This window comes from Planococcus citri, chromosome 5 (assembly GCF_950023065.1).
Source record: "Planococcus citri chromosome 5, ihPlaCitr1.1, whole genome shotgun sequence".
Lineage (NCBI taxonomy): Eukaryota > Metazoa > Arthropoda > Insecta > Hemiptera > Pseudococcidae > Planococcus > Planococcus citri.
This window is the reverse complement of record NC_088681.1, coordinates 70943797-70970826: the sequence shown is the minus strand read 5'-3', so window position 1 is coordinate 70970826 and position 27030 is coordinate 70943797. Positions and strand designations below refer to the sequence as shown.

At 37.0% G+C, this 27030-nt stretch overlaps 2 protein-coding genes across 4 annotated transcripts in view; one reads left to right on the top strand and one right to left on the bottom strand.

The window, feature by feature from the left end:
- S6kII (Ribosomal protein S6 kinase II) overlaps positions 1 to 27030 on the bottom strand; it is a 277023-nt gene that overhangs the window by 205771 nt on the left and 44222 nt on the right. The window lies entirely within an intron of this gene.
- LOC135846641 (uncharacterized) lies at positions 3587 to 11433 on the top strand. Of its 3 annotated transcripts, XM_065365854.1 has the most exons (5): positions 3733 to 3866; positions 4096 to 4152; positions 4650 to 4798; positions 4884 to 5119; positions 5249 to 11433. In XM_065365854.1, exon 5 carries the CDS (start codon positions 5258 to 5260, stop codon positions 10940 to 10942), a length of 5685 nt encoding a protein of 1894 aa, XP_065221926.1. In that variant the 5' UTR covers positions 3733 to 3866; positions 4096 to 4152; positions 4650 to 4798; positions 4884 to 5119; positions 5249 to 5257; the 3' UTR covers positions 10943 to 11433. The 3 variants fall into 3 exon arrangements, with proteins under 3 accessions (XP_065221927.1, XP_065221925.1, XP_065221926.1); XM_065365855.1 differs by lacking the exon at positions 4096 to 4152 and having other exon boundaries at positions 3587 to 3734; XM_065365853.1 differs by lacking the exon at positions 4096 to 4152 and having other exon boundaries at positions 3727 to 3866.

The window sequence follows — 27030 nt, the reverse complement described above, 5'->3', positions numbered from 1 at the left end:
GCATGTGATATATCGAACTGTATGTTTTTGGTGACGCTGAACACGAATACGACGTCAGATTTTTGATTGGACTCCATCCAAGGCCCCCAGCACCGCCCTAAATGGGGTAAAAGTCCAAAAACGTGTTTTGTTTGAGCGACACGTGAAATAATATTATGTTTTTGGTGACGTTGAATACAAAAAATTTTCGAGCGGAATTTCAGCCCCCCCCCCACCCACTCGCTTTGTCAGTATAGCCAAAAACGCGTTTTTTGCGCGAAAAATTATGTATCCATGAGTGGTGGGGATAAAATTCTGGTACCACATGGAATGTGTAGGGAAAGCCTGGGCCTTTCAAAACGATTTTTTTCAAAAAATTTTATCGTAGTGGTGGGGGTAAAATTGACAAAAGAAAACTTCGAAGCGCCACAGCTCCGAACTGAAGGGTACTACACAAAAACTGTTTTCGCCAAAATGTGTCTTTTTATAAGTACTTTCTTCCTACTAATCCATGAAATTGAAATTTTGCCTGCAAAAGGCTCATATTTGCAAAAAAAACTGAAAAATACGCTTTTTTCGCGTTTTTTTTTTGCAAAATTATGCGAAATATGCGAAAAATGTATAGAACAAAAAATGTTGAGCGTCGAATTTCACCCTAGAAAACGTGTTCATAAGGTTGTCAAAACGCTCATCTACTGAAATTAGCTTAGATTGTGATCATGAGCTCTGTGAATAAAAAAATACTAAAAAAATTCAAATTGAGGTTAGAGCGATTCAGTTATAATTTTCACAGTCTTTTCATTTCAAATACATTTCCACAATGCTTGGTCAAAAAAATCCTTAAAAATGAAAATATCGCAAGTCAAACTTACAATCGATTTCAATTTCAAAATTTTCAAAAATTTTAACAAAATCTTTTTCAAATCCAATATCAAAATTCAAAAACTTGACCCATCATGAGGGACAAATCGTTTGAAAAATCTATTTTTTAGCATTTTTGAAGATCCTTTACCAATACTACATATTCTGAAAAAAAATATACGTTGTGTATCTTAACCATAGATTGATGTGATAAACATAAATAGGTATCTATAATTTTATTTACAAGTATAATTGAACATTTTTTTTGGGTCAGAATTTTTCTAATTTAAAGAGAACTAGAAAAAATGAATATAAAAGGAAATTGAGAGAAAAAATATAAAATTACAAATATTGATTTCAAAAATGGAAAAAGTTTTTTTTTACAATACCTAGGCATGTAATTTACCTATTTATTTTGAAATAACCAAGAAAAAATTAAATTTTGACAATGATTTGGCAAAAATCAGGATTTTTTAAAGATAACTTTGGGAAAATCAAGAATTTTTGCCAATTTAGGCAACAAGATTTTTTGAACATTTCGGCAAAAAGCAGGAGTTTTCTTTTGGCAATTTTTACAAAAGTTGGGAGTTTTTTTTTATAATTTTGACAAAAAAAAACTTATTTACGATTCTGACGCAAACGAAATTTTTCTGACAATTTAGGCAAGAATAGAACGTTTCAGGCTATTCTGGCAAAAAACATAACACGGACTTCTTAGGATCATTTTGGCAAAAGAAGGAAATTTTGACATCTTGGTTTTCTTATGGGTCATTCCATGTCAACTCAACCAACGTTTTTGGGTCATGTCGTCTTCCGATTTCGCTCAAAATTTTTTTACAATATGTACCCACACAGTAAGTAAGAAAGCCGCAATCAGTTTGGTCCCAGCCCCCTCAGGGGGCGGGTGGGAGGGCTTCCATTATTTGCACATTGTCTCGAGGTACTCAACTTCAGCAGCCCAATCCTCCAAAACTATGATACTTTGATCAAAACTGATTTCACAGTTCGAAAGGGCATTGAATTTAGAACTTTTTAAGCATTCTGAAATTTTCAAAAGTTGAAAGTTGAACTTTCAATTTGAAAGTTCAAATTTCAAAATGGCGCTGTAAGTGGGAGCTACCATTTAAAACCTTGAAAAAATTTCCATAGATGTACATTTTGATACTTTTTCGAAATATTTAGGTTTCGAGATGGCACTCTTTGACAGAGAAGGAACACCCCCACCCCCAATTTTGGGCGAAATTTTTGAAAGAAAATCTGGGGCATGTGATACATCGAATTCTATGTTTTTGGTGACGCTGAACACGAATATGATGTCAGATTTTTGATAGGACCCCATCCATGGCCCCCAGCTCCTCCTCAAAGGGGGTAAAAGTTTAAAAAAGCGTATTGTTCGTGTGACACATGTAATAGTATGTTTTTGGTGGCGCTGAACACGAATATGACGTCAGATTTGTGATTGGATCCCATCCACGGGGCCCCAACATTTTTTTGGACTTTTACCTATTGGTGGAGATTCTGGGGGCCCTAGGTGAAGTCGATTCGAAAAACTAAGGCAATATTCGTGTTCAGCGATATCGAAAACGTACTATTTCATGTGTCACACGAATGTGACCATTTTTGGGGGGGGGGTCATCCCCTTTGGGGAGGCTCTGGGGGCCGTGGACGGATCAAATCCAAAATCTGACGTCATATTCGTGTTCAGCGTCACCAAAAACATAGAATTCGATGTATCACATGCCCCAGATTTTCTTTCAAAAATTTCGCCCAAAATTGGGGGTGGGGGTGCTCCTTCTCTGTCAAAGAGTGCCATCTCGAAACCTAAATATTTCAAAAAAGTATCAAAATGTACATCTACGGAAATTTTTTCAAAATTTTAAATGGTAGCTCCCACTTACAGCGCCATTTTGAAATTTGAACTTCCAAATTGAAAGTTCAACTTTCAACTTTTGAATATTTCAGAATGCTTAAAAAGTTCTAAATTCAATGCCCTTTCGAACTGTGAAATCAGTTTTGATCAAAGTATCATAGTTTTGGTGAAATGGGCTGCTGAAGTTGAGTACCTCGAGACAATGTGCAAATAATGGAAGCCCTCCCACCCACCCCCTGAGGGGGCTGGAACCAAACTGATTGCGGCTTTCTTACTTACTGTGTGGGTACATATTGTAAAAAAAATTTGAGCGAAATCGAAAGACATGACTTTCAAAATCGCCTTTTTTTGGTTGAGTTGACATGGAATGACACTTTATGTCAATTTTGCCCCCACCACTACGATAAAATTTAAAAAAAAATCGTGTTAAAAGGCCCAGGCTTTCCCTACACATTCCACGTGGTACCAGAATTTTATCCTCACCACTACTGACCAAGGGGGAAGTGGGTTGGGGGGCGGAAATTACTCTCGAAAATTTTTATTGGAGGTACCCAACAATAATCCATTCATGATTTTACAAATCTGGGAACAGAGCCGTTTCACCTATCTTAACTGGGAATACAGTTTCTTTCTTTCAACGATTGCATGCTTTTCATAAAATTTGACTCTCTTCTTGTCAGATTTGCGAGCAAAGCACTGAATTCAATGTCCAGAAAAACAATTTGACAAACTATCGATAGTCCAGCACAGCCTATCGATACCGATCGATAAGAAAATAAAAACGATGGGACAATCGTACATGCTATCGATACTCTCTATCAGAAAATATCGATTTTACGCATCACAGCTGCAGAACAAAACGACAAATCTTCCCCTCCATTGATTCTTGATTAGTGTGACTGGTTGTTGTTACCTAATATCTACGTACGCATGCGCGTATTACGTTTTATTGTGTTGTAATACCAACAGTAAAGGGAAAAATAAATTCAAAGGCATTCTTGGTGTTGATTACAAGTTTCAAAGTGTAAGTAAATTATTTATTATATATGATGTAGCTAGAAGTTGTAAAGTGCTAGAATAATTTTTTAGTGGATTAACCGAAGTTGGTTTTGCTATCAATACATATTATCATCGATTGTTTTTTAAATTTTATGAAGTAAGTAATACCTGTGTGACTTGATAGAATTTGTAAAATACAATATTTCGTAAATAGGCAATACGTACATATAAGTATCTATCTGGTTAAATTTTCACGTCGTCGTGTTACTCTTGATCATTTTACCATCAAAAATTGTAATTTTCAAGTAACTGAGCTCAAAGTTGAAAATTTGAACATTTATTCTCACAATCGATTAACTTAGTTATTTATTAATCGCTTTGCTTAGGTAATATTAAAAGAAGTCAACAAAAACATGTGAAATTGTCGATCGGAAAAGTTCAGTGTAAGTATGTATTCGAGTATTTACGTATCTGTTTGTACCCTTGAAGGTATAGCAATAATTTCACATGTATTATTATGCTGCTTCTCTGATAAGTTATAAGTACCTTCTAACTTCATACTTGGTTCTTACGATGTGCTTGATTCAGTACAAAGTATGCAGACAGTCGATCTGTTTATTATCTCTTTCACAAAAGTACCTTCATAATTACATATTTAATCAAATTTATTTCCCAAAAAATAATAGCCTGTTTTTGAGAAAGTCGTAGATTAAAATACTTGTATGTATGTAGATGTACATTCCTACCATGAACTGTTAATTCATTCTAATTTATCAAAAGGCTACCTACTTCTCAGGCAGATGCCTGTATCCATTGTCATGCAATGTAGTTAATCAGTTAGAAGTAGGAACATGTTAGACAGCTATTTTACGCTACATAGGTAGTTAGGTACCTAGTTTCGACTTTTTTGCAAATGTAAAATAAAACTGTATATTTTCAGGATAACCAAATACTTTTATAATCGAGCAAATACGTGCCAATTTCTGGGATAAATCCAATTCGGATTGTATGACTGTGTACTTAAAGCTGCAATTGTCGTTGTTCAATGACAAAATATTCTGGTCATTGGTACGAGTTTAATCGATATAGGTTAGTATTAATTTTACATTGTTGATGATTGTAGAATACCTCACAAACCTCACATATTGCATTGCTCGCTCACCTTATCTTGAAGTTTCAGGTAAATCGGTTATTGTTTCTTTTTATTGCTGGCGCGTGGGATGTGTGATTCTTTCAAGCAAACACATCGTGTTATCAAAGTCAGAAACGTATCGATTCTTTTTCCGGCGTATGTATATCGGAATTCGGATGCAGTCTTGGTAGTTGCCGAAAAATATTGATGAATTTTACTTTCCTTTTCGAATGTTACGAGAACAATCCGATAATAATTTATAACCTGTTTTCATTGTGGTACGTAACTGCTAACTTTTGTTAATAAGTATTTGAACTTGTAATTATTATTGAAAAGTGATATTTTTCTGTTTTTTAGTGATTTTAATATTGCTACGAATTGTTCTAATGTCGATGTTGATGTTTCAGAAAAGAGCCATGTCGCAGTCTAAGCAACAAAGCAGTTCTTTCCATGAAGCTGAGCAGTTTTTGTCGCATTCGTATTCATCTGAAGACGAGTTCGTGGAAAAATATAGGAAATTTTCCCAAGGAAACGCAAAATCTAAACAACTTTATCTCTTCGTTTTAATTAAACTAGAAAATTCGGTCGTATCAGGTAATATTGATACTTTCAAAAAATATGTTAAAGTTATCAATTCCGTCAGCGATATCGAAAATCGAGAAACATTAGAGACTTTCTATAACGATACGCAAAATCCTATTAAAACTACTAATTTAGCGATCTTATCTTGCAAATATGGTAGGCTAGAAATACTGAAATATGTTCTCGGTAATGGTAAACTCTTAGAAAACCTCTCTATAAATGTTGGTAAAAATGTCGTTACGCCTGGCGATAAAGACGAATCACGTCACGACGCATTTTATTACGCTGCACTTTCTGGTAATGTCGAGCTTCTCGATACGCTCATCAAAAATTGGCCCCGCGATTATTTTTCTACTCGTTCTGAAGAACTGGACGAGATTCTTTCAAAAGTGTACGAGGAATTGACGTTGAAAAACGTGTCGTTGTCAGAGAATATGCAAGTTTTCGTCGAAAGCCAATTGATTAATCTTCGTTTTTTCTCGAATTCTTCTAAACAGGATCCAAGTAGCGATGACAGAGTCAATTTTGGTGATAATAGTATTAGAGATCGAGTCGATTTAGTGCTAGAAAAAATCGCTTTTTTGAAGTCAGAGTTTTCCGATGTCGAAAAATTGGATGAAACATTTTTATTCGTCGCTAGGTTTATTGCTCGAAATATTCACGTGCTCAAACGTCAATTGAAATTCACCTACGATAGATTACCTTGGGAAGAAATCGAATTTTGTTTAGTTTCTTTCGTTTCTTCTTACGTCAATCGGCGAGAAATTAATTTCTTTTATCGCGCGATTTTAAATAAGAGCAAAATAATTCGCTATTTGGGGCAGTTCGCTGACAAACTCGAAGCTGAAAAATCGAATATTGAAAATGAACGCGTTAATGAGCTAGCCGATCTTCCGAAGCTGAAACGCGATCAAATTGTTACCGATATCATTCGAAATAATCCCGAATTTCAAGATTTGTACAACGATTATCGACGTATCCGAGATATTCATTCTTTGGAGAAAATAAACGAGTATTTAAACCTCGCTTTATCCATCGATCCTGAAGATAGACGAGGCCAATTAGTTATTATTCGTGCTTTGCAAGTCATCGGCGAGTATTTAAAAAACACATTGGAATCTCCGAAGCTGTCTTCTACTACGAGCGAGTTTCTTCTTCTTTCATTGCCGGAAAATACCAGAAAAATCGTCTTCGATTTACGTAACTCACTGTCACACGCTTCTTCGCTACTTAGAAGAAGCGAAATCGAGGAAAATGCCGACGTCAGCTTTTTCATCGGCGTTCAGAATGATACGAAAAAAATGTACGATGCTATTGTCGATATTCTCCGCAATAGAAAGATGGACATGATCCGGAAACTACTGCAGGATATTGTCGATAGTGAAAGTTTGCACGAATTTGGAGAAATCGTCGAAGCCTTCGGTTTCATCGAAGTGGATCAAATGAGCGAGAATAGTTTAAAATTAACGGAACACGAGAATTTGGAAAAACTCATCAACGAAATGAGTGATGCTATCTCTCACCAGACTTATCACGAAAAAAATCTCTTCGTTCGAATCAGAGGGATAATAAACGCTGCAGAAAACGAGTTACGAAACACCATAACTGATTACAACTTGGAATTCGCAATGTTGACCAGTCTTCTGAGTTCCTTGCGAATAAATGTTGGCCATGGTCTCGATAGCAATCACGTTAGGATACAAAAATTCGTAATTAAAACCGCATTGCAGAATTTTTTCCCCGAAGAAACGTCATCACACAGTCAGAAAGAAATCGTCGAATTAGCTATGGCTATTTTTCATAGCGCCGAATCGAGATTACAGGGTGATCATCTACAAAGGCTAATGAAATCCATGCTTGAAATCGTTCATATTGCCGAATTCGGAATAAATGACATCGAATGGATCGCGAATTTGAGAGAAAAATTACGTGAGAAAGGTGCCTTTACTTGTGCACATGAAGAAAACCAGCCTTCCACGACCACGAAAGAAAAATACCAAAAACAGCTTACACTGAAATTGTCCGAGTTGAAAACAGTTTTGAAAAATGATCGAGTAAATGGCGATGAATCGAATGAAAAAACTCATCGTTGGAAGGATAAAAAATTCCAAGCTGCGGTAGAAACGTTGGTTCTGGACATCTTGTCGATTTTAGGCGAATCCGATAATCATCTGGAAGAAAACCTGCTCTTCTTGGATGGAAATAGTCCACTGCTGGTTGGAAAATGCCTACGTAATTATTTAGCCCATGGTAATACCTTACTCGATACATTGTCCGATCCATCTACAGCAATAATCCTAAACGCCGAAAAACTCGTTTCTGAAAATATTGCCAAAAGTAATAGAAAGATTGGCAAATTAGTCCAACATGATCCTTCCAATTTGAAGGCTAAATTCGATCAAGATCTCGTCACCGTTACAAATCAATGTAATATGTTCACCGCGTTAGAACGAGGTGATTTTGAAGAATTGAAGAATTGTATCGCCAAAGGCGCCGATATTCGTGCTAAAAGTATCAATTCGTGGTCCGCGTTGCATTTCGCTTCTCACGGACCTAGTCTCGAAATTGTGAAATTTATTCTCGACCAGAATTCAGACGCCGATGTTGAAGATGCGGATGGCCAAAATTCACTCCACGTCGCTGCTGCTAATGGAAGAAAAAATATCGTCGAATTTTTCATCACGAAAGCGGGCCTTTCTGCCAACTCTGCCGATCATTTTCGAAGAACACCCCTACACTTCGCAGCTAAAAATGGTCACAGGGATGTCGTTGAAGTAATACTGCTGCAAAATAACGACGATACGGGTAATCTGACCGATCTATTGGGTTATGCTCCGTTGCACTATGCTGTGCAACGCAATCACGTTGAAATCGCCGAAATTCTGCTGGAAAAATTTGGGAACGTCGACTACCAGGCTTCGGCTGGCTTTACACCTCTACATATAGCTGCAGAAAGTGGTAGACTAGAGATGGTCAACTTTTTGCTCAGTTGCGGGGCAAATATTTGCGCAAAACACGATAAAGGAGCTACACCTTTGCATCTAGCAGCTCAAAATGGCCATTCAGAAATCGTGGAAGCTCTAATTTCAAAAGGAGCCGATGTCAACGCTACAAATTCAGAAGGTGGTACCCCTTTACACCACGCAGTTGAACTCGATCGTCTCGAGGTAGTCAATATTCTATTGAAACACGGAGCTGCCCCTAGTATCGCTCAAAAATCTCATTATGGAACCCCTTTGCACTACGCTGCCAGAGACGGACGCGAAGAAATTGTTGAAACGCTACTTTCTTACAATGCAGATGTCAATCTTGTCACCGATGATGGACGTTCATCTCCATTGCATTTGGCAGTACGGTTTGGCAGCTTGAATGTCGTCACTTCCCTTCTGAAACATGGCGCAGATATTCGTGCCAAAGATATCGATTCTCGGACACCATTGCACTGTGCAGCTGAAAGTGGCTGTGAAGAAATCGCTCAACTTCTCATACAAAATGGGGCGGAAATCGATTCTAAAGCTGATGATAATTCAACACCGCTACACGTGGCCGCTCTTGCTGGACACAAAGACGTCGCTGCTATCTTGATGAAAAATAAAGCCGGAGTTGATACCGAAAACAAGATGGGTCAGACGCCACTTTTTCTCGCTGCTAGGAATGGCCACGTGGATATCTGCGAGCTCCTTATTTCCCAAAATAAATCCGTCGTTGATTTAAAAGATGAAAAGGGTACGACACCTTTGCATGCAGCTGCTCGCGGTGGTCATGAAAATGTTGTTAGTTTTCTCGTAAAAAGTGGAGCTTGTGTGAATACCAGAGATAAATTTGGTGGTACGCCTTTACTCGAAGCTATACTCGGCAATAGCAAAAATGTGGTCAAGTTTTTAATAGAAAATGAAGCGATGGTCAATACCACCACACGCAGTTCTCAAGCGGACACTTTTGCTTTATCACCACTGATCGTGGCTGTTGTAGGTGGTCTCGAAGATATTGTCGAGATTTTAGTTGAAAATAAGTCCGATGTTAACGAGAGAACCGATAGCATAACGCCTTTGATAATTGCTATAAAATATAACTTGAAGAAAATTGTTCAAATTTTGATAACGAACGGAGCCGACGTCAATGACGAGAATAGCGATCCTTTACTTCTGGCGATACGTAATAATCGTACGGATATATTGAAAATTTTACTCGAAAATAAAGCTAATATCGATTTCAAATACGGCGATGGTTATTCGTTGTTACATTTTGCTGTTATCGAAATGTGTCATAAGGATATAATTGAAGTTCTGATAGAGAATGGAATCGATGTGAATGGCACGACTACTTTAAATGTTACACCATTGTACCTTGCATCGAGTCGAGGTCACGAAGAAATGGCGGAAATTTTGATTAGAAACAAAGCCGACGTTAATATCGTTAATTGTGTTGGTACTCCATTGCATATTGCTGCTGCGAAAGGTCACGTGAATATCGTTAAACTTCTATTGGAAAATGGAGCGGAAATGTTGGAAGATGCTGAAGACAGATGTCTTCCTTTGGAATTGGCAGTCTCATATAGCCAATTGGATGCGGTTAAAATCTTACTACAGCATAAACCAACGGATATGAACGTTAAAGGTAATTTTAATGATTGGACATTACTCCATTATGCTTCGGAAAAAGATAACCTAGAAATGGTAGAATATCTCGTAAGCAAAGGATGCAACATTCGTGCCAAAAGTAGCTCCAGCGAGAAACCAATTCACATCGCAGCTAGAGAAGGTCTCAAAGACATTGTCGAGTTCTTTCTGAGTAAAGGATTAAAAGTTGACGGACGTGGTATGCAGAACAAAACAGTACTACATTATGCCTCGAGCAAAAATGGATCGCAAGTTGTCAAATTCTTGATATCCAAGGGTGCTGATGTCAATGTTAGAGACGACGTAGGCATAACCCCGCTCCACGAGGCCGTTGCGTGTGGTTCTAAAGACGCAGTTGCTGTTGTCAACATTTTACTCGATTACGGTGCAAATGTCACTCACGCTACGAATCACGGTCTTACGCCTTTACATACAGCAACCTGGAAACGTAGTACCGAAATTGTCAACGTATTGCTGCAACGTATCAGTCGCAATAAATTAAACGAATTCGTCAACGCTAAAACTACATCCGAAGGTAGGACATCTCTTCACATTGCTGCCAAAAATGGTTCCTCGGATATCGTAAAATCCTTGCTAAATCACGGTGCCATGTACAACGTCGCCAACAAAGAAGGCAAAACTCCAATCGACCTTTCTACGAATCAAGAAATCACCAACTTACTTAAATCGATCCACAAAATATTCGCTAGCGTCAACAAACGAGGTAGTGTTGATGTTACCAGTACGAGGTTGAAGGCTTTGAAGTCTGACGAGTTTTCTGCTGCGACGAATGCTCGCAATTCTGAAGGCAATAAATTGGTACAAGTTGCCGAAGCGAATAACCAAAAGAATATCGTCAACGTGTTGTCGAAGATGATGAAAAAAACTAATCAGAATTAGGTAATTAGGTCTCGATTGCTTATTCAACCTACAGTTATTAGGAAATACATATGTGCCTAGTTTTCAGCGAGTACGTCCTCGATTTCGATTCTAAAATTTGTGGGAATATAATCTCGTGGAATAAAAAACGAATTAGTTTTTCAAGTAGGTAGGTAACTATGGTAGGTATCTTAAAAATTGAAGGCGAGATTAGGAAAAAAAAATCAATACAAAATGCACTTCGAACCCAGTTTTTTTTTCTTTAAAAATTTCTGCGATAATGAGCACGGTACCTAGTACAAATCAAAAATGACCTATATTGCCTGTCGAAATTTACATTTTCCTTTACGTTCAAATCCTGGTTTTATAATGTAAAAAAAAATCTACGAGTTGTTTATTTTGCTTTCCAACGGCGATGTCGTAATTTTTTCAAGTCTTACCTAAGTATAATTAGGTCCTACCAACAATTCTATTCTTGTTGCAAAATTACGTATAATTTGATCTAATTGATACCACATTTCTCTATAGTGAGGTAGGTAGGGTACGTGCTGTGGTCGTACTGGTCATAACCGAAAAAATTGCCAAGCGATGAAAATTTCTTGTCTGGAACCCGCCTTCCTCCACAGGTGCTAAGTTTTCTTTTTAAAATCTGTTAAGTGTTGAAATGTGGTAAGTTATAATGTGTTTGTGTGTATCAAACCGTCCTCTAATTGCACAAATATTTACGTAGGTATAAGAAATTTTAAATGTCAATTGTCAGGTGAAACTTCTTTGGATTTACGTTTTATTTCGAATCTGTTTTTTAAAGATAATTACATGTAGTTCTCTCTTTTCATTTTCTCAAATTGATATATTGTTTGCAAACGAAATAATCAAATTGATCCGTAGATAAGTAGGTACGTATAAAAGGTACAGATGTTGAAGTATCCAGCTAAATTTTCTTTTTGATATCGATAAAATTTCATTTTTTATGTACCTAGGTACATTATGTATTTCTCGGTTTTCATCGCATTTGTAGTCGAATGGCGATGGCGTTTATTTTATTTTTAAAAAATATATTGATATTTGTACCGATTCGTTTTTAAAATTTGTATTCTACATAAGTATGTTAATTTTTTATAAAACCGTTTGTATTATTTCAATGTACTACATAGATGTTGTAAAATAAAGACCTGTTTTTTACTTAAGAAAGAAATTTTTCTTATTTTTCTGAATTGTGATGATTTTTACTTGCACAAAAATTTTATCAAATTTTCTATTTTCTAGTTAACAAAAGTTATCAATCTATGTACCAACGAATTTTCTCATTCGAGTCCAATTTTTCATCTTTTATTCGTAATTCAATGATCATCGTTTATTGTTTTGTAAAGCAAACTTGACTACGAGTATGTGATCACTGGGGTTCTAGATGGTTTTTTTTTAAAGATAAAATTCACAATTTCTTGTGTCTTTGAAATTGAAAAAAATAAAATAATTCTGCCTATGTGGAAAAATCAAGGAAATATGTAAGTATCGAAGATTTTGGAAACTTTTTCACTTCGAAATAGTAGATTGCAAAATCGATTTATTTTCGTTAAAAAATGACACTTTTTGATCCTAAAACTTGAGGAAACCGAAAGTTTACTCTATTATAGAAATTGTACATAGGCACTCTTATTTTCTAGCCTCTTCAGGTCATTAGCCCATTGTGTGGACTCTCAAGGTCACTGACCTCCTTGGCTGGTTTCCCAAACCCAAAATCGTCTGTCGTCTGGCTGCCCTCTCAAGGCCATTGAGCCACCTGACTGATTTCTTAAGGTCACTGAACTACCTGCATAGTCCATTGTGGTCGTCTGTCTGCCTCTGCCCGTCTGACCTTTCAAGGTTGTCTGAGTGCCTATATCTCACTGTTCAAGGCCATCTGTCTGGATTTTCAAGGTCATTAACCCATCTGTGTAATCTTTCAAAGTTGACTGTATTCCTGTCTGACCTCCCAAGGTCATTGAGCCACTTGTCCAGAGCTCTCAAGGTCACCGGCTTACCAGTCTAGATTTTCATGGCTGTCTGTCAGCCTATATATAGCCTCTCAAGGTCATTGACCCTTCAGTATGTGGCTTTCTAAAAAGGGAACCTCTTGAGGTGTCCGCCTCCGATTTGAACGGGACCGCGATTTCTGGAAAGAGCATGTTCTAAAAACCCCAAATCCAAATTTTCAGCTGCCCAAGTTCATTTTTCGATTTTTGGCGAATTTTTGAAAATCCAAAATTGACTATTTTGGTGATTTATGCTTTTTTTAAAAAGTACGTATGTACTTGATCAGAAAAAATGTTCAAAATAAGTCCTAAAACAGATATTAACCCACCAAATCCAAATTTTGCTATTTTCACCCATTCTGGAGCCTCCAGTGCAATTTTTCAATTTCTCCAGAAGGCGTGAATATGAAGTTGGGCAGCTAAAAATCGAGTTGTGTGTTATACTCGAACTGTTTAACGAATTTATTCACATTTGATGCGATTCTGGAGCGGACACCTCAAGAGTGGTTTTTTGACAAGCTTTTTTCATAATAAAAATATCCAAAAATTAAAGGGAGGCCCAAGAAAGGCTGGAAATGGCGAAATTCGCTCTCGTGTGGTTAATTAATGACGATATACAGCGACTCGTGCAAATTTCAAAAATTTTCTCACAGACGAGAAATTTTTGATTTATGGATGTTTTTATTTTGAAAAAAAGCTGATCAAAAAACCACTCTTGAGGTGTCCGCTCCAGAATCGTCTCAAATGTGAATAAATTCGTTAAACAGTTTGAGTATAACACACAACTCGATTTTTAGCTGCCCAACTTCATATTCACGCCTTCTGGAGCAAATTCAAAATTCTGGAGAAATTGAAAAATAGCACTGGAGGCTCCAGAATGGCTGGAAATGGCGAAATTTGGATTTGGGGGGGGGGGGTTAATATCAGTTTTAAGACTTATTTTGAACATTTTTTCTGATCAAGTACGTATTTTTTTAAAAAAAGCATAAATCACCAAAATAGTCAATTTTGGATTTTCAAAAATTCGCCAAAAATCGAAAAATGAACTTGGGCAGCTGAAAATTTGGATTTGGGGGATTTAGAACATTGAAGAGCTGCAAAGAAATTCTAGTAAGGAAAGTAGGTATAGGTAATCACTCGGTCATCTTCAAGATTAGTGAAAATTTTATATTCGACATGTCATTCGTATTCGCAGCTTCTCTAGCTTCACTTGCTCGTTAACCAATCAAACATTTCAACTGGGTGCACCACTTACTCGCCGAGCAACACTCTTCAGTTTATTGTTCTCAATTTTACGTGGTACGATTGTGAAAAGGCCGGCGATGGAGTGGCGACGCCGACGACGCTGCATCGTTCGGTGTCTTAATTGAAATTCGTAACGTTATATTTAAGCTCGACGTTCGACGTACGTACGGATTTCGATTCGATGCGATGCGTATACTCGTACGCGGTACGAGCATATAGAGCGCGCGTAAGAATAAAAACTTAAACAAACAATTTTCGCCCAATAGACTAAACGGATTAAGCGGTTCGCCAAGTCGCAAAAATTCAACTCCGCTCACGAAACTCGCGTGGGAGTGCACGAATGAAAAGTTCAAAGTTCCTACTGCCTCTCCGTATCCTCGTACGCGTATATGCTTCCTCTGCTGCCCTACTGCTAACGGCCAACTTTAACAATATTTCTTCCTCCAACATTCGGCCGTTGCGCTGATTAAAACTACTGTATACTGTACATATATATACTCCATATAGCTCGTAAGACATAAAATTCCGTACAACTTGACGCTATTTTCGCCTGCACATGTGTATGTGTACGACTTTGACTCGAAACAGTAATACTTACTTGGAAGCGAAAATCTACACGTCTAAACTTCATCGTGTTGCTGCGATGATTTTCTATTTCTTTGTCAAACTTTCTGACTTACTTACTTACTTACTACGATAGTTCTGCAAGTCGAAGCTTTATACGTACCTATGTGTACTAGAGCTAATCAATCCGGAGTTTAAAAGTCCGAATAATTGGCACAAAACGCCAAGTTACACGTTACAGGGTTTAGGGTAGAAATTTCCAAGAAAATCGTTTTTCGAGCTACTTGCAATCGATAGGCAGACATCAAGGGTCAGAAAAGGGAAGACCGTCGTTTGGCGTAAATAAAATCGACTTTTTCTCGCTTATAGTCGCATAATTAGAGACTCGACACGAGTTTTTGAGATAAGTGTATAAGAAATTTCTTTGTTCCATGCGGAGGAGGACGAGGAGGAGGAGGAGGAGGAGCATGAGGATGATACGAAACCCTAATATATCATACATGTAGTCACTAGTCAACTAGTAAGCAATAAAGTAACCAATCGCAGCTGCGCAGCTACACTTAATTAAGAATACTTTGTCGCGTTATCAAAGGTGAAATTCTTCTTTATCGTGAAATACGACGAGTAAAGCATAAATTTTGCTATTCGAGCACATTCTGCGACGACCTCCGCGAATGATTTAGGTACCTAGTCATATAAAACACCACTACAGCCAGCCCAGCCCCTGCGTGGCACAGTGCCGCGCCGTTTACTCGCGAAATTCTGCTGCGAAGGTACCCTTAATACTCGTATATCTCATCGTCAGTTCGGAGAAGCAACAGTTTGAACATCTTGAGGCATAAAGTGAATCTACGATCCTCTGAGACAACTTTTTTCTTAAAGAGGACATCCTCGGGAACATTTTAAAACAAACTTGCTTTAAAAAAAGTTGACCCTACTAACAAAATGGCGGCCATCTTGATCGACAAGTCAGCTAAAATCACAGATTTTACTTTCCGACATTGAATTTATACGAAATTTTTTGAAAACTGGACAAAGATACCAAAATCCGACCCAGAAAGCTGAAATTTGCGATATATCCAATTTTCGACATGCTAAATTGCTTGGAAATGGTTTCAAGCCGGTTTAAGCAGCTCTGGAGCCACCAGTCGATTTTTGATAGGTACTTGAAATAAATTAATGAATTTGGAGATCCGATATTCACGCTGCACTCCAACTTAAACACATTATCGATTCAACTTCAGATGGGTTCAAGTCATTTTGAAGCCTCCACGCGACTTTTTGAAAATTCTCAGTCTCCGGCAGATTTTTGAAACTTGAAATTTCCCAAAAGTTTTATCAAATGGAGTTAGAAAGCTGAAATTCACTGATTTCAATACGCTATGAAGTCAACTGCAGGTGGTTTCAGATACTTTTTGCACCTTCATGGCCGATAAGGTACCTGTACCTCCCTGTTGTTTTTTTTTTCAAAATCAGTGTTTTGTCAATTGATTTCATTCATACTTCTTTGAAAGTTTGTGTAAGAAGTTGTTTTTATTACGAGTATATTTTGTGCATTTCTCACGCCATTTTTGTCGTCTTGGTGCGTTTGGCGTTTCTGATATGTCCTAGGGTGTCGGCTTATAGAGCAATTATGGGTGATGGGGACAAGGGTTCTCCTACTTATTTGAGTACAAATATACGAGCAAAGAGTTGGGCTGAGCACAGAGATCTCAGTCCTTATAGGACTTTGTTAAAGTAAAGTGCCTGTGCTTGTTGCTGCTATGTTCCCTGGTTGCCTAAGAGATACCTGCTCCGTTGACGCTGTATTGACAATTACGAATACAATACAAAGTATTACACGAATATGTAAGTTATCTTACTAAGTATACTGATACATGAATACTAGTTAGAATATGTTTTGCTTTAGTGATTGAATGATATCATGGTGCATTGTGCATGCAATGCAACTACCTACATAGATATGTTTTTAATTGAGACGGTGATTGTGATTAGTACAGTGGCCGTCTTTTGATACGTGCATTGTACATCTTGTCAGTGAGTCAGGACCCTGCAGGGGACTCAAAGAGGTACCACTATGCAGTATGTGTGATTAGCCATACAGGCAACGATGTGGCCTCTCGGATAAATCTGTGTTGGTGCCTATAGGGCATCGCTGAACGGCGCTACTAGTTGGCCACTGAAGATCATTCCATTATGCTGACACTGATGGGTGAACCACAGGTTAAATTGGTACTTGGGTCCGAAGCGTCCCCACAAGTGGTCGTGGCTGAGATTGCACAGCCTGAGACGGAGGTCTTTTAGAAATGATTGAGATTGAGATATTTACGAGTTATCTACGAGCCTTGCATTATCTATGAGTAGTACATGTGTGTACTCAAAAGCGATTATTTTTATTACAGATTACTTATCATCCATCCATGTTCCAGCCAAGCCAGAACTCCAGACCTGACAACCTCAGTTGATTGATTTATGACAATGATTTAGATAATTAGCGAATTTGCATATTTTGATATATTTTTCCTGACACCTGTGTGTATTAATTAATAAATAGTTGTGTGGTTTGTAATAGCTATTTTCCTGGCACATTTTCAAACGACTTTTCAAACACTTTCTTACATTTGAAAAATTACCCTACTGCCTCCAATTGAGATAGAAAGATGAAATGTGATGTGTCACGAGAAAACCAATCTAGTGTCCAAAACAAAAAACTTTTACAGGAAGGGCATTTGAAGTTTTGAGTCTATGTATCAGGTGATCTAAAATTTGTAGGTCAGTGAAACTTGCACCACTTTTGGCCCCCATGAGTGCCAACATAACCCGATATTTTTTTTTCAGAATCATCACATTCAAGATTGTCAAGTCCAATAATCAAAATTTCCCAAAATCAATTTTTTTGATTTTTTTGAATTTTTCACCAAAAATGCTGCAAAAACTACCGGAGTTTGAATTATTAGATAATGAAGAATAAGTTATTATTATTAAATTTATCACATTTTTCAACAAATTTATTCCAGGTGAAAAGAGTTGATTTTTTCAGCTCAAGCCTTATTCAAATTTCAAAATATGACACAAATCCTCCAAATGTGGGCCAATTGTTGCAAAAATTTGCATTTCGACTCCCCAGAACATACCTTTCAAGAAAATCAAAAAAAAATTTTTTTCAACTTTTACTGTTAGTTGCTCTATTTTTTGACTTCAGATTTAGGGTCAAGAGAATCGTTCGCGAACGTTTCAACCCCCACAGTCGGATTCAGCACCCTAAGTACTACTAATATCCACCATAAAAAAGATATCGATTTTTTGGACACTAAGCTTGTTTTCTCGTGACAGATCACAAATTCAGTTTACACCTTATTTTTGACATCAATTCCGAGGCGGATTGCAGACAGCTTCAATCGGTTTTGGAGCTTCCAGCGGATTTTTAGAAACTTCTGTTTTTCAAAACATACCACAAAATCTGTCCGAATTAACTTATTAAGCACGTACTGGGCGGAGTGAATTTCGGATTTCCAACTCCGTTTGATGAAACTTTACAGAAATTTCAGGTGACATTATTCATCTTCGCAACGATGCAGGTAAACGCTATTTTGTACGTGCGGATGTATCTCCATTTAAATATCCTCGCAGTGATTGTTACACAATATGTAAAAAAATTTACGATACTTCCGCTGACGCGCTAGGTAAAGGTAAAAGAAGCGATCATCGCACGTCAAATGCAATAAAATGGTATACGAGTATTATGTACGTCAGATTGTAAACAATCGAAAAGCAACATATTTTATTGCAATTTTTTACGATTTTCGTAGACGTGTGTATCTTTTGAACAAATCTAATAGTATTAAATGTACATGTAAAGTAGCGCCAACGAAAAAGTACAACAATAAAATGAAACTGCCGAGCAATCGAGACCAAAAAAAAAAACACCTGATAAGTTTGGCGATGTATTGGTAGGTATACCTACGTGCTACATACGTGCGCATGTATACAAGAGCCAAAAGTCGAGGTTTGGTTGGAATTTACGTACCTATAAATTTGATTTAATCTGTTAGTTGTCCTCGAGACTGAGACAACGAAGGGGAAAACGATACCATACGATGGGAACTCGCAATTCAGCCCGAGATTGGTGTAATAGAACGAAAAAGGCGAATGGAATATAGAATAAAATAGAATAAGTTCGTAGAATGAGAAAAAAATAAATAAATAAATATAATATTTACCGACATATGAATTTGGAAATACGCCGAATGACAGTTAATATGGTCTAATGAAAAGCGTCAAGTCAAATGGCGCCTTTTCTCGCCTACACTTTATGCTTTTCTTGTATAAACACCCACAATGTGTGCGATGCGATGCAGCGGCGCTATGCTATTATTGCGTTGCGCCACTATACGAGTATACGAGTATACGAGTATGGGAATTTATTTTAATACCTCTAACAGTTGGGCAATCGACCAAAATTGTTTTAAAACTTTTTCGATTTGTTTATATTTATGGAGAAAAAGCTGGTCGTTCAAGTGCAACTTTTTCACAAACAAATTGCGAACTGCGGCGGTTCGCAAGAATATAAACTGATTTGCTTTCATTGCGGAGGTAAATAAACAGCACCAACGCGAGGAAATGTGGAGCCCTAGGCGTCAAATTTTTTCATATACGAGTACTCGTCTACTCGTACCACATTGTCCGGCGACTTTTTTGTTTCATTCATTTTCAGTATATTATGTAGATACAAAGATTAACTCGTAAGTAAGTATATAAAATCAAGAAAATAACTAATACATATATATATAGCCTTCCTATTGACGACGTTTTCGACTTGGGACAACATTATCGGATTAAATTCAAAACTTTCCATATTCCCGAGTGTCTACGTTCGAAAAATTCCGCAAAAATACACATAATGGACACGGCTACTCGTAATGATTTCTTTTTCATCGCATTTCGACACGCGAATTGTTAGTACGTCTCGTCTCATTCCTACGAGATGTAAACAAATTTATTTATTCGTAAATTAAGGGTAAAGTTAGCTGTCTATAGCATCTTCACAAGATTGGATTCATCAATGATTCACTGATTCACTCATTGACGAACGATTTTTTTCACCTCCGAGTGAATCATTCGCAAATCATCATTTTCATTTTCTTATTGACGGATTTGAAAAAGGTCAAATTTTGCCACGCCGCCGATTTTCAGTGAAATTGATTAGAAGAGATTCAGTTATTCTCGAAAGGTTTGTCAATTCTGAGCAAATCATTCGCGAACGAATTCAAGTCCAGTTTTTGATGATAGCATTAAAACTATCGACTTTCGTCTTGTCGTTCTATTTCTTTAATTTGATTTTTCAGCCATTCCATCGTTTGCGAACGATTTTTCCCCTCTGTTCAAATCGTTCGTGAACGAATCATTCACAATTTTCAACGATATGTTTATGTAGATTAAGCAATTGATTCGTTTTGATTTGTTTTGTTTTGTCGAGCAACGTGTGATTTCATTTCCAAATGAGTCAGTCATTCTCGAATGATTCATCGTTCATAACTCACTAGTAATGAAATTGATTGTCAAATGGAACAGAATCTGTCACCGAGTCAGATTTACTGGCGACTCATTCATTCAATCTCGAACGATTCTCATTCAGTCGTTCGCGAACGATTTGATTTTTCTCCTCTGAGCAAGTCGTTCGCGAACATATCATTCCTATTTTTTATTGATTGATCAAAGAATCCTTCGTTTTATCGCGTCAGGTGTCATCTGATTACTATTTATTAATGATTCTGTAGTTCTCGAATGGTTCATCGTTTCTGACCGAATCGTTCTATCACCTGTTGGTGGTAATGTATTCGTAATTCGTACTTTTGTCTGCTCTTTCGATTTAGCCTTCTCAAACATTATTCTGCCTGTAGCTTATTGGAATCTCCTCATTTCTGGGCAAATTTATCTATCCTATCATACTATGGCTGAAACTGTCCGTCTGAATCTACGATTCGCCACGGAAGAGGAGGGGGGAATTCATGAAAAGCTCTTATTACGAAAATTGCGCAAAATATCGACAATTTTTTTTAAATTATAAAAGTAGCAAATTCAACTGAAAATCCGTTGAATTCAATTTCGAAGTTTTGCCACAATGATCAGATCCTCATAAAAATGGTTGAAAATCCGTAAAAAAAAAAAAGAAGAAAAAAATATGCGAATGATGCAGCAATATCGAAAAACTTCTGGAAAGTAAGTAAAACGTATGTACAACGTACCTAAGTTATACAAAAAAGAATGAAAATTTCGTAGCATTTTAGAAAAAAATTAGGAGTATTCAACTCAACATTGAAGATATATGTTATCAACTTTTTTTCAGTTTTCAACAATTTTTCACGTCAATTTGATTAATTTTCAGATGCGATGAGCTATTTCTAACATACGTATTAAATATTCGTATGCGCAATTTTTGCCAAGTTTGGTATCATCGTGCCCATTTTTTGTCATTTTTAACGATTGAAATATTTTTTTAAATTTCTAAAATTTGAATTTTTTTCAAAAACGACTTTTTACACGTAAGTATTTCATCATTCTTTTTTGTTTACAAATTTTCGCGACTTTAAACCACTTTTGGATTAATTTATCACCATTTTTTCGCAATTATCAATTTTTTAATCATTTTCCATTCAATTTTATTTTTTTGGACCATTTTCGAGTAAATTTTTCGCATTTTCGCAGTCTTCTACAAAATTTTTTCTAATGTTCTGCCAATTTCTGCCTTTTTTACCTATTAATTTCGAAATACTGGATTCTGATTGGTTGAAATTATTGCAACTTCAATAAACTAGTAGGTACGCAGCTTACGTAGCAACACTGAATTTTGATGAATAGAACACCTTCACACTCACACATTACACTGACCCAAAAATGTAATCATCTCTTTTCATTTCAATCTGAAATGAGACCGTGGGAGGCTTTGTGTTGAAATTATTTCATGACAGATGATCACAACCTACTTAAAGTACTAATTCGTAGAATTTAAAAGACCGATCTCCCCATCGTGCGTCATTCTCTCACCTCAAAACGATTACATCCGTCGATAACCCTTAACAGCAGCCACTTCAAATACGACGAAATAAATGAAAGTCGACGAGTGATTGAAATAGAGAAACAAATAATATATTCAAATAAAACAAACAACTCGTAGGGTAAGTGCGCTGGTTTGTGACAGTGTACTGGTTTGTGACACTTTCACAGTTTAAGTCGAAAATAAAGGTAACACTGATTATTTTTATAGATTTTGGTATTTTTCTGTGAAATTTCAATTCATTTTCTATAAGAAACTTCTTATAGTTTCTTCTGTGATATACGTTATCAAACAAAAAATGCTGTCTAAATATTCGCCATGTGGAAAACATCAAAAAACACCCGTTTCTAAGAAGCAATCCCGCTATTACCTCCGATGAATTATGCCATTTTCAGTGGTTAAACATCAATTTAAATTATTGTGAAGTGAAAATATTGTGGAGTATTGTCTAAAGATGGCTAAGATTGAGTTGTTTTCAGTGAAATTTCTTAATTTATTTAATATTTTGGACTGTTACGAACCAGTACATCGAAATTGACAAAACACTAGTTTGTGACGTTTTGTCACAAACCAGTGCAAATTCCAGTCCTCACTAGTACTAGTTTGTGACGGTTTGATTTCTCGTTATAAAAAGCATATAACTGTTATTATTTTCAACCAAAGTAAGTTTTCTTCAATAAAATGACATTAGCTATCAAAAATAACTGGTATAAATATAATATATCTTTTTGAGAACAAAAATTCCAAACTGTCACAAACTAGTCTCTATGTACTAGATACATCGACACTCTTATCACTTTTACTCCTGATTGATGAATTGAATTCAAAAAAATACATTTTTATTTATAAATAAATGTGAGATTATTCATTTTAATCATTCTTTGCTAGTTCTACACCTTTTTTATGCCCTGAGTGAGTTTGAAATCATTGTAACATTGGAAAATCATGATTTTGTGTCATGTTACCTTAGACCTTATCAGGTATGTCATTTTGAATACTTCTTACGTGAGTTTGGTGGAGATGGATATTGACTTATACTTGAAAGAATAGTGTAGCCAACGTTTTCACTCAATTAAAATCAATCATACACTATCCATTTACTAAATTTATGCTAATTATTCGTTTGTTTTCAAGAGGTGTTATGCACCAACTCTAGTGGGTATATACTTGACTCTGAGGAGTATTTCTGTAATTAGATGATGAAAAAATATCAAATTCTATTCAAATTAAGAGAAAATACTGCTATATTCAATTTTCAATTCAATAATATGGTTATTTTGTTGAAAAAAGTGAGCGTCACAAACCAGTACCACCTGTCAAAATAACTAGTGCTTGTGTGTTACAAACTAGTTCAATTCTCATTTTTTATATTTTTTTAATTTAAAAAAAAATGTGATCAGATATAATAATACTAGATGATTTATTTTGATCACTATTAGTATGACTTACTAAAAAACCATCTCCCAAAATTCTACCTACTTTCAACAATGTTTGAGAGTGATTCAAAGTTGAAAAATGCTTAATGTGTCACAAACCAGCGCACTTACCCTAATTAGCAAAAAATCAGTAGGAACACCAAATTGACATTATTCACATACAACGAACAAACAGCAAGTGCGATGAGTCGAGTAACCGCGAGACGCACATAGTAGGCATAAGGCCTGGTTTACACAGAGCAAGTAAACGAGTAATACTAAGCGGTAGGGAGAGCAGCCTAGCGGCCACCAACACTCCCTCCCTGCGCTTGATAGCGCTTAAACAACGTATTTACAGCTTAAATAATAAAATCAGGTAACAAGTATAACAACAAAAAACGTATAAACAAATCACAAAATTCATCTTCAGGTAATCAAAAACAAACAAAATACTAATAATAAACAGCAAATAAAATCAGGAAAAATAAATCGGGCAAAAACAAAATTCAGTCTCTCGGATATGCTTGTTCTAAAAGCGGGTGATTTCCCAAAGGTCTATCCGGAGGATTATCCTTATCGGAGTCGGATTCGGCGCTCGATATGTAATCTTCGCAAACGCCTTCGTCGAACTCTGCGGCGGCTTTCTTATGCACCTTGTTGCGCTTTTTCGCTGCTTTCGCCTTATGGCGTTTCTGTTTGGCGATTGTCATCCGTTCTACGCGCAAAATATCGTACGTCCTTTGCGGGATTCTTTCAGGGTCAGGTTGTGAACTCAGGATAAACGTAACATAAACTCTAGTGCACTCAACACCATGTCTAAATCTCCAGGATCTGTGAACAAACGGTTAGAAAAACACAAACATATTTCTTCATTAGTAAAGGAAGTCGGGTGAGTAGTTGAATCAGGTATGTTGGGCGGACAAGATCGGGAAAAACTCATACTACACTCAACAATCTGTCTCTCAGCTTCTGAAACGCTTCTCTCGGTAATGCTTTAGTCAGGATATCGGCGTCTTGTTCGGCGGGTTCTACCCATTCAAGTTTCACTCTATTCTTAATCACGTAATCGAGAATTGTGTGAACTTTAATTTCAGTCAGGTGTTTCAGCTTCGGAGATCCGGGTTTATTCGTGCATTTCAGGGATGCTGTGTTGTCTCCATAAATCAGAATCGGGTCAAGACGTTTTCCAGTAGCTCTCTTTACGGTTTCGTTAACTCCCACGCTTTCGAGGAGACACGAATTAATAGCTACGTACTCAGCTTCACATGTCGAATTCGCTACAGTACCTTGTCTCTTGCTGGACCAAGTCACTAAATCTCCATTCAGACGAACTAAAACTCCAGCTGTTGACTTCTTCGTGTCGTCACAGTCACCAAAACTGGCGTCAGAGTGTCCAACAATTCCTTTCTGGGTTCCAGTATATTTCAGGCCAAGTCGGGTAGTGCCTTTCAGGTATCGGAAAATCTGTTTTACAGCTTGCCAATCAGCTTGAGTCGGGTTACACTGTTTTCGGCTTAACCAATTTATCGCGAACATAATATCAGGTCGGGTGGCATTTCCTAAGTATAGCAAACTTCCAATTGCTTCTCGGTACGGAAACGGGGCTCCATCAAATTTGGTTTGATTTAGACAATTCATTCGTCTGCGTTCTCTCTTGTTGTACTTCTTTCTCTTCTTTTTCTCGGGTACTTTTTCGGGTTTCTTTGATTTCGGGCACATCGGGATTTGCGTTGAATTGCAATCTTGCATGTTGAAACGCTTCAAAATTTCTTGACAATAATCGGATTGATCAAGCGTTAAAATTCGGTTCTTTCTATCTCTCTTTACATTCAGGCCTAAGAACTTAGTCGGTTCTCCCATATCTTTCATCTTAAAAATCTGTTTCAATTTCTTGATATATCGGTTCAGTATTTTCAGGTCATTTCCGGCAAAAATCATGTCATCGACGTAAATAATCAGGAAACCTTGGAACTTTCCATTACGAATCCAAAACAGGCAAGGGTCGTTCACATCAGCTTCAAAACCAAGCTTTTTCAATTCTTCTGCGAACTTTTTATTCCAACAACGAGGGCTCTGTTTCAAACCATATAACGACTTCTTTAACCTCAAAACATACTCCTTCTTTTCTTCAGCTGTTGGTTTCATACATTCGGGTATTTCCATGTACGTTTCTTCCTCTAATTCTCCGTTCAAAAATGCTGTAGTTACGTCAAGTTGTCGAGCTTCTAAATTCAGTTTGTTGATGATTGAGAAACCTGTTCTCACTGTTGTTATTCGGGAAACTGGTGCGTAGATCTTAGAAATCGCCATATTTCGGGTGTCTTTGAATCCTTGGGCAACAAGTCGGGCTTTGTACTTAACATTTCCTTTCGTGTCAATTTTTCGTTTGAAGACCATTGTTGAATCTACGACGGTGTGAACTTTATGTTTCGTGTTAGTCGGACGGCGAACTTTTTCCCAAACGCCGTTGTTTTTCATCGACTTTAATTCTTAATCAATGGCTCCTTGCCACTGAACTTGCTCGCTGGAATTCATCGCTTGTTTATACGTCATTGGATCTGCAATCATTGACGTCATTAACGCAAAAGTATTCAGGTCCTTATTCGATTCAGTCACATCATAGTACTCTTTTAATCGGGCAAATTCAGCATCGAAATGTTCCTTTATTGACACATCTTTTTCCACTTCTTGAGCATTCAGGGCTGTTAATTCGATTTCTTGTTCAATCCATTCGGTTTCTGTTTCGGAATCAGAGTCGGAATCAGAATCAGAATTCGGTTCTCCATCAGGTTTACACAGGATGGATATCTTAATATCAGTTTGGGTTCCAAACTCTCGGGTTTCAGGTTTATCGGATGGCTCGTACGGATCAGTTTGCGTGTCTCTGCTAGCTGTAGTTAACAGTTTATCAACAATAGTTGGCAACGGAGTTGTTCGTGGTTTATCTTCGGGTTTTCGGTAGATTTCTTCAAAATCTTTCAGCCACTCAGCTTCCGGTACTACTGGACCATATTCCTCCGAAAGACCTTGAATGTCTCTGTAGTTTTTGAACTCAACGCATTTTACGTGCGTAGATCGTATTATCTTATTGGACTGGGGTAGTAGGACTTTATAACCAGTTGCGGTGTATCCAACAAGAACTCCAATTACAGCTCGTTGATCACATTTCTTCAAATTCGGGTCGTTTCGATGAACATACGCAATACAGCCATATCTTCTCAGGTACTGGGCTCTGAGTTGAATATCAGGAAAAATCATACGAATCGGGAGTTGATTTTTAATTCGGGAATGAGGTGTTCGGTTGTATATTTTTATAGCTGTTGCGAGGGCTGTATCCCAGTGATGCTGTGGTACTCCGGAATCAAGTAGCATGACTCGTACTTTGTTCATAATTGTTTGATTGAATCTTTCAGCTGTTCCATTGTGTTGAGGTGTATTCGGTTCCGTGTATTCAATATGAATTCCTCTATTCTCACAGATTTCCTTAAACACGTTGCTGGTATATTCACCTCCATTATCACATTGTAATGTTGCAACTCGGGATTTTCCTCTGGTGTACATATTTACCAAATTCAGGAATTGTAGAAAACAATCAGGGACGTCTGATTTAAACTGCATCATATACGCGATTGCAAAACGACTGGCATCATCTATGAATATAACAATCCAGCGACGATTCTGATACAATGTAGGTGGGTTCAATGGTCCCATTACGTCAGAATGAACTCGGTCGAAGATTGTGTGCGCTTTTATACGAACTGTCTTGAATGATGACAACTTCATGTTTGCTAAAACACAAACTTCACACGCACGAATCTG

Coding starts and splice junctions, on each gene's coding strand:
- LOC135846641 (XM_065365855.1), top strand. CDS start 5,258: ATGTCGCAGTCTAAGCAACAAAGCAGTTCTTTCCATGAAGCTGAGCAG.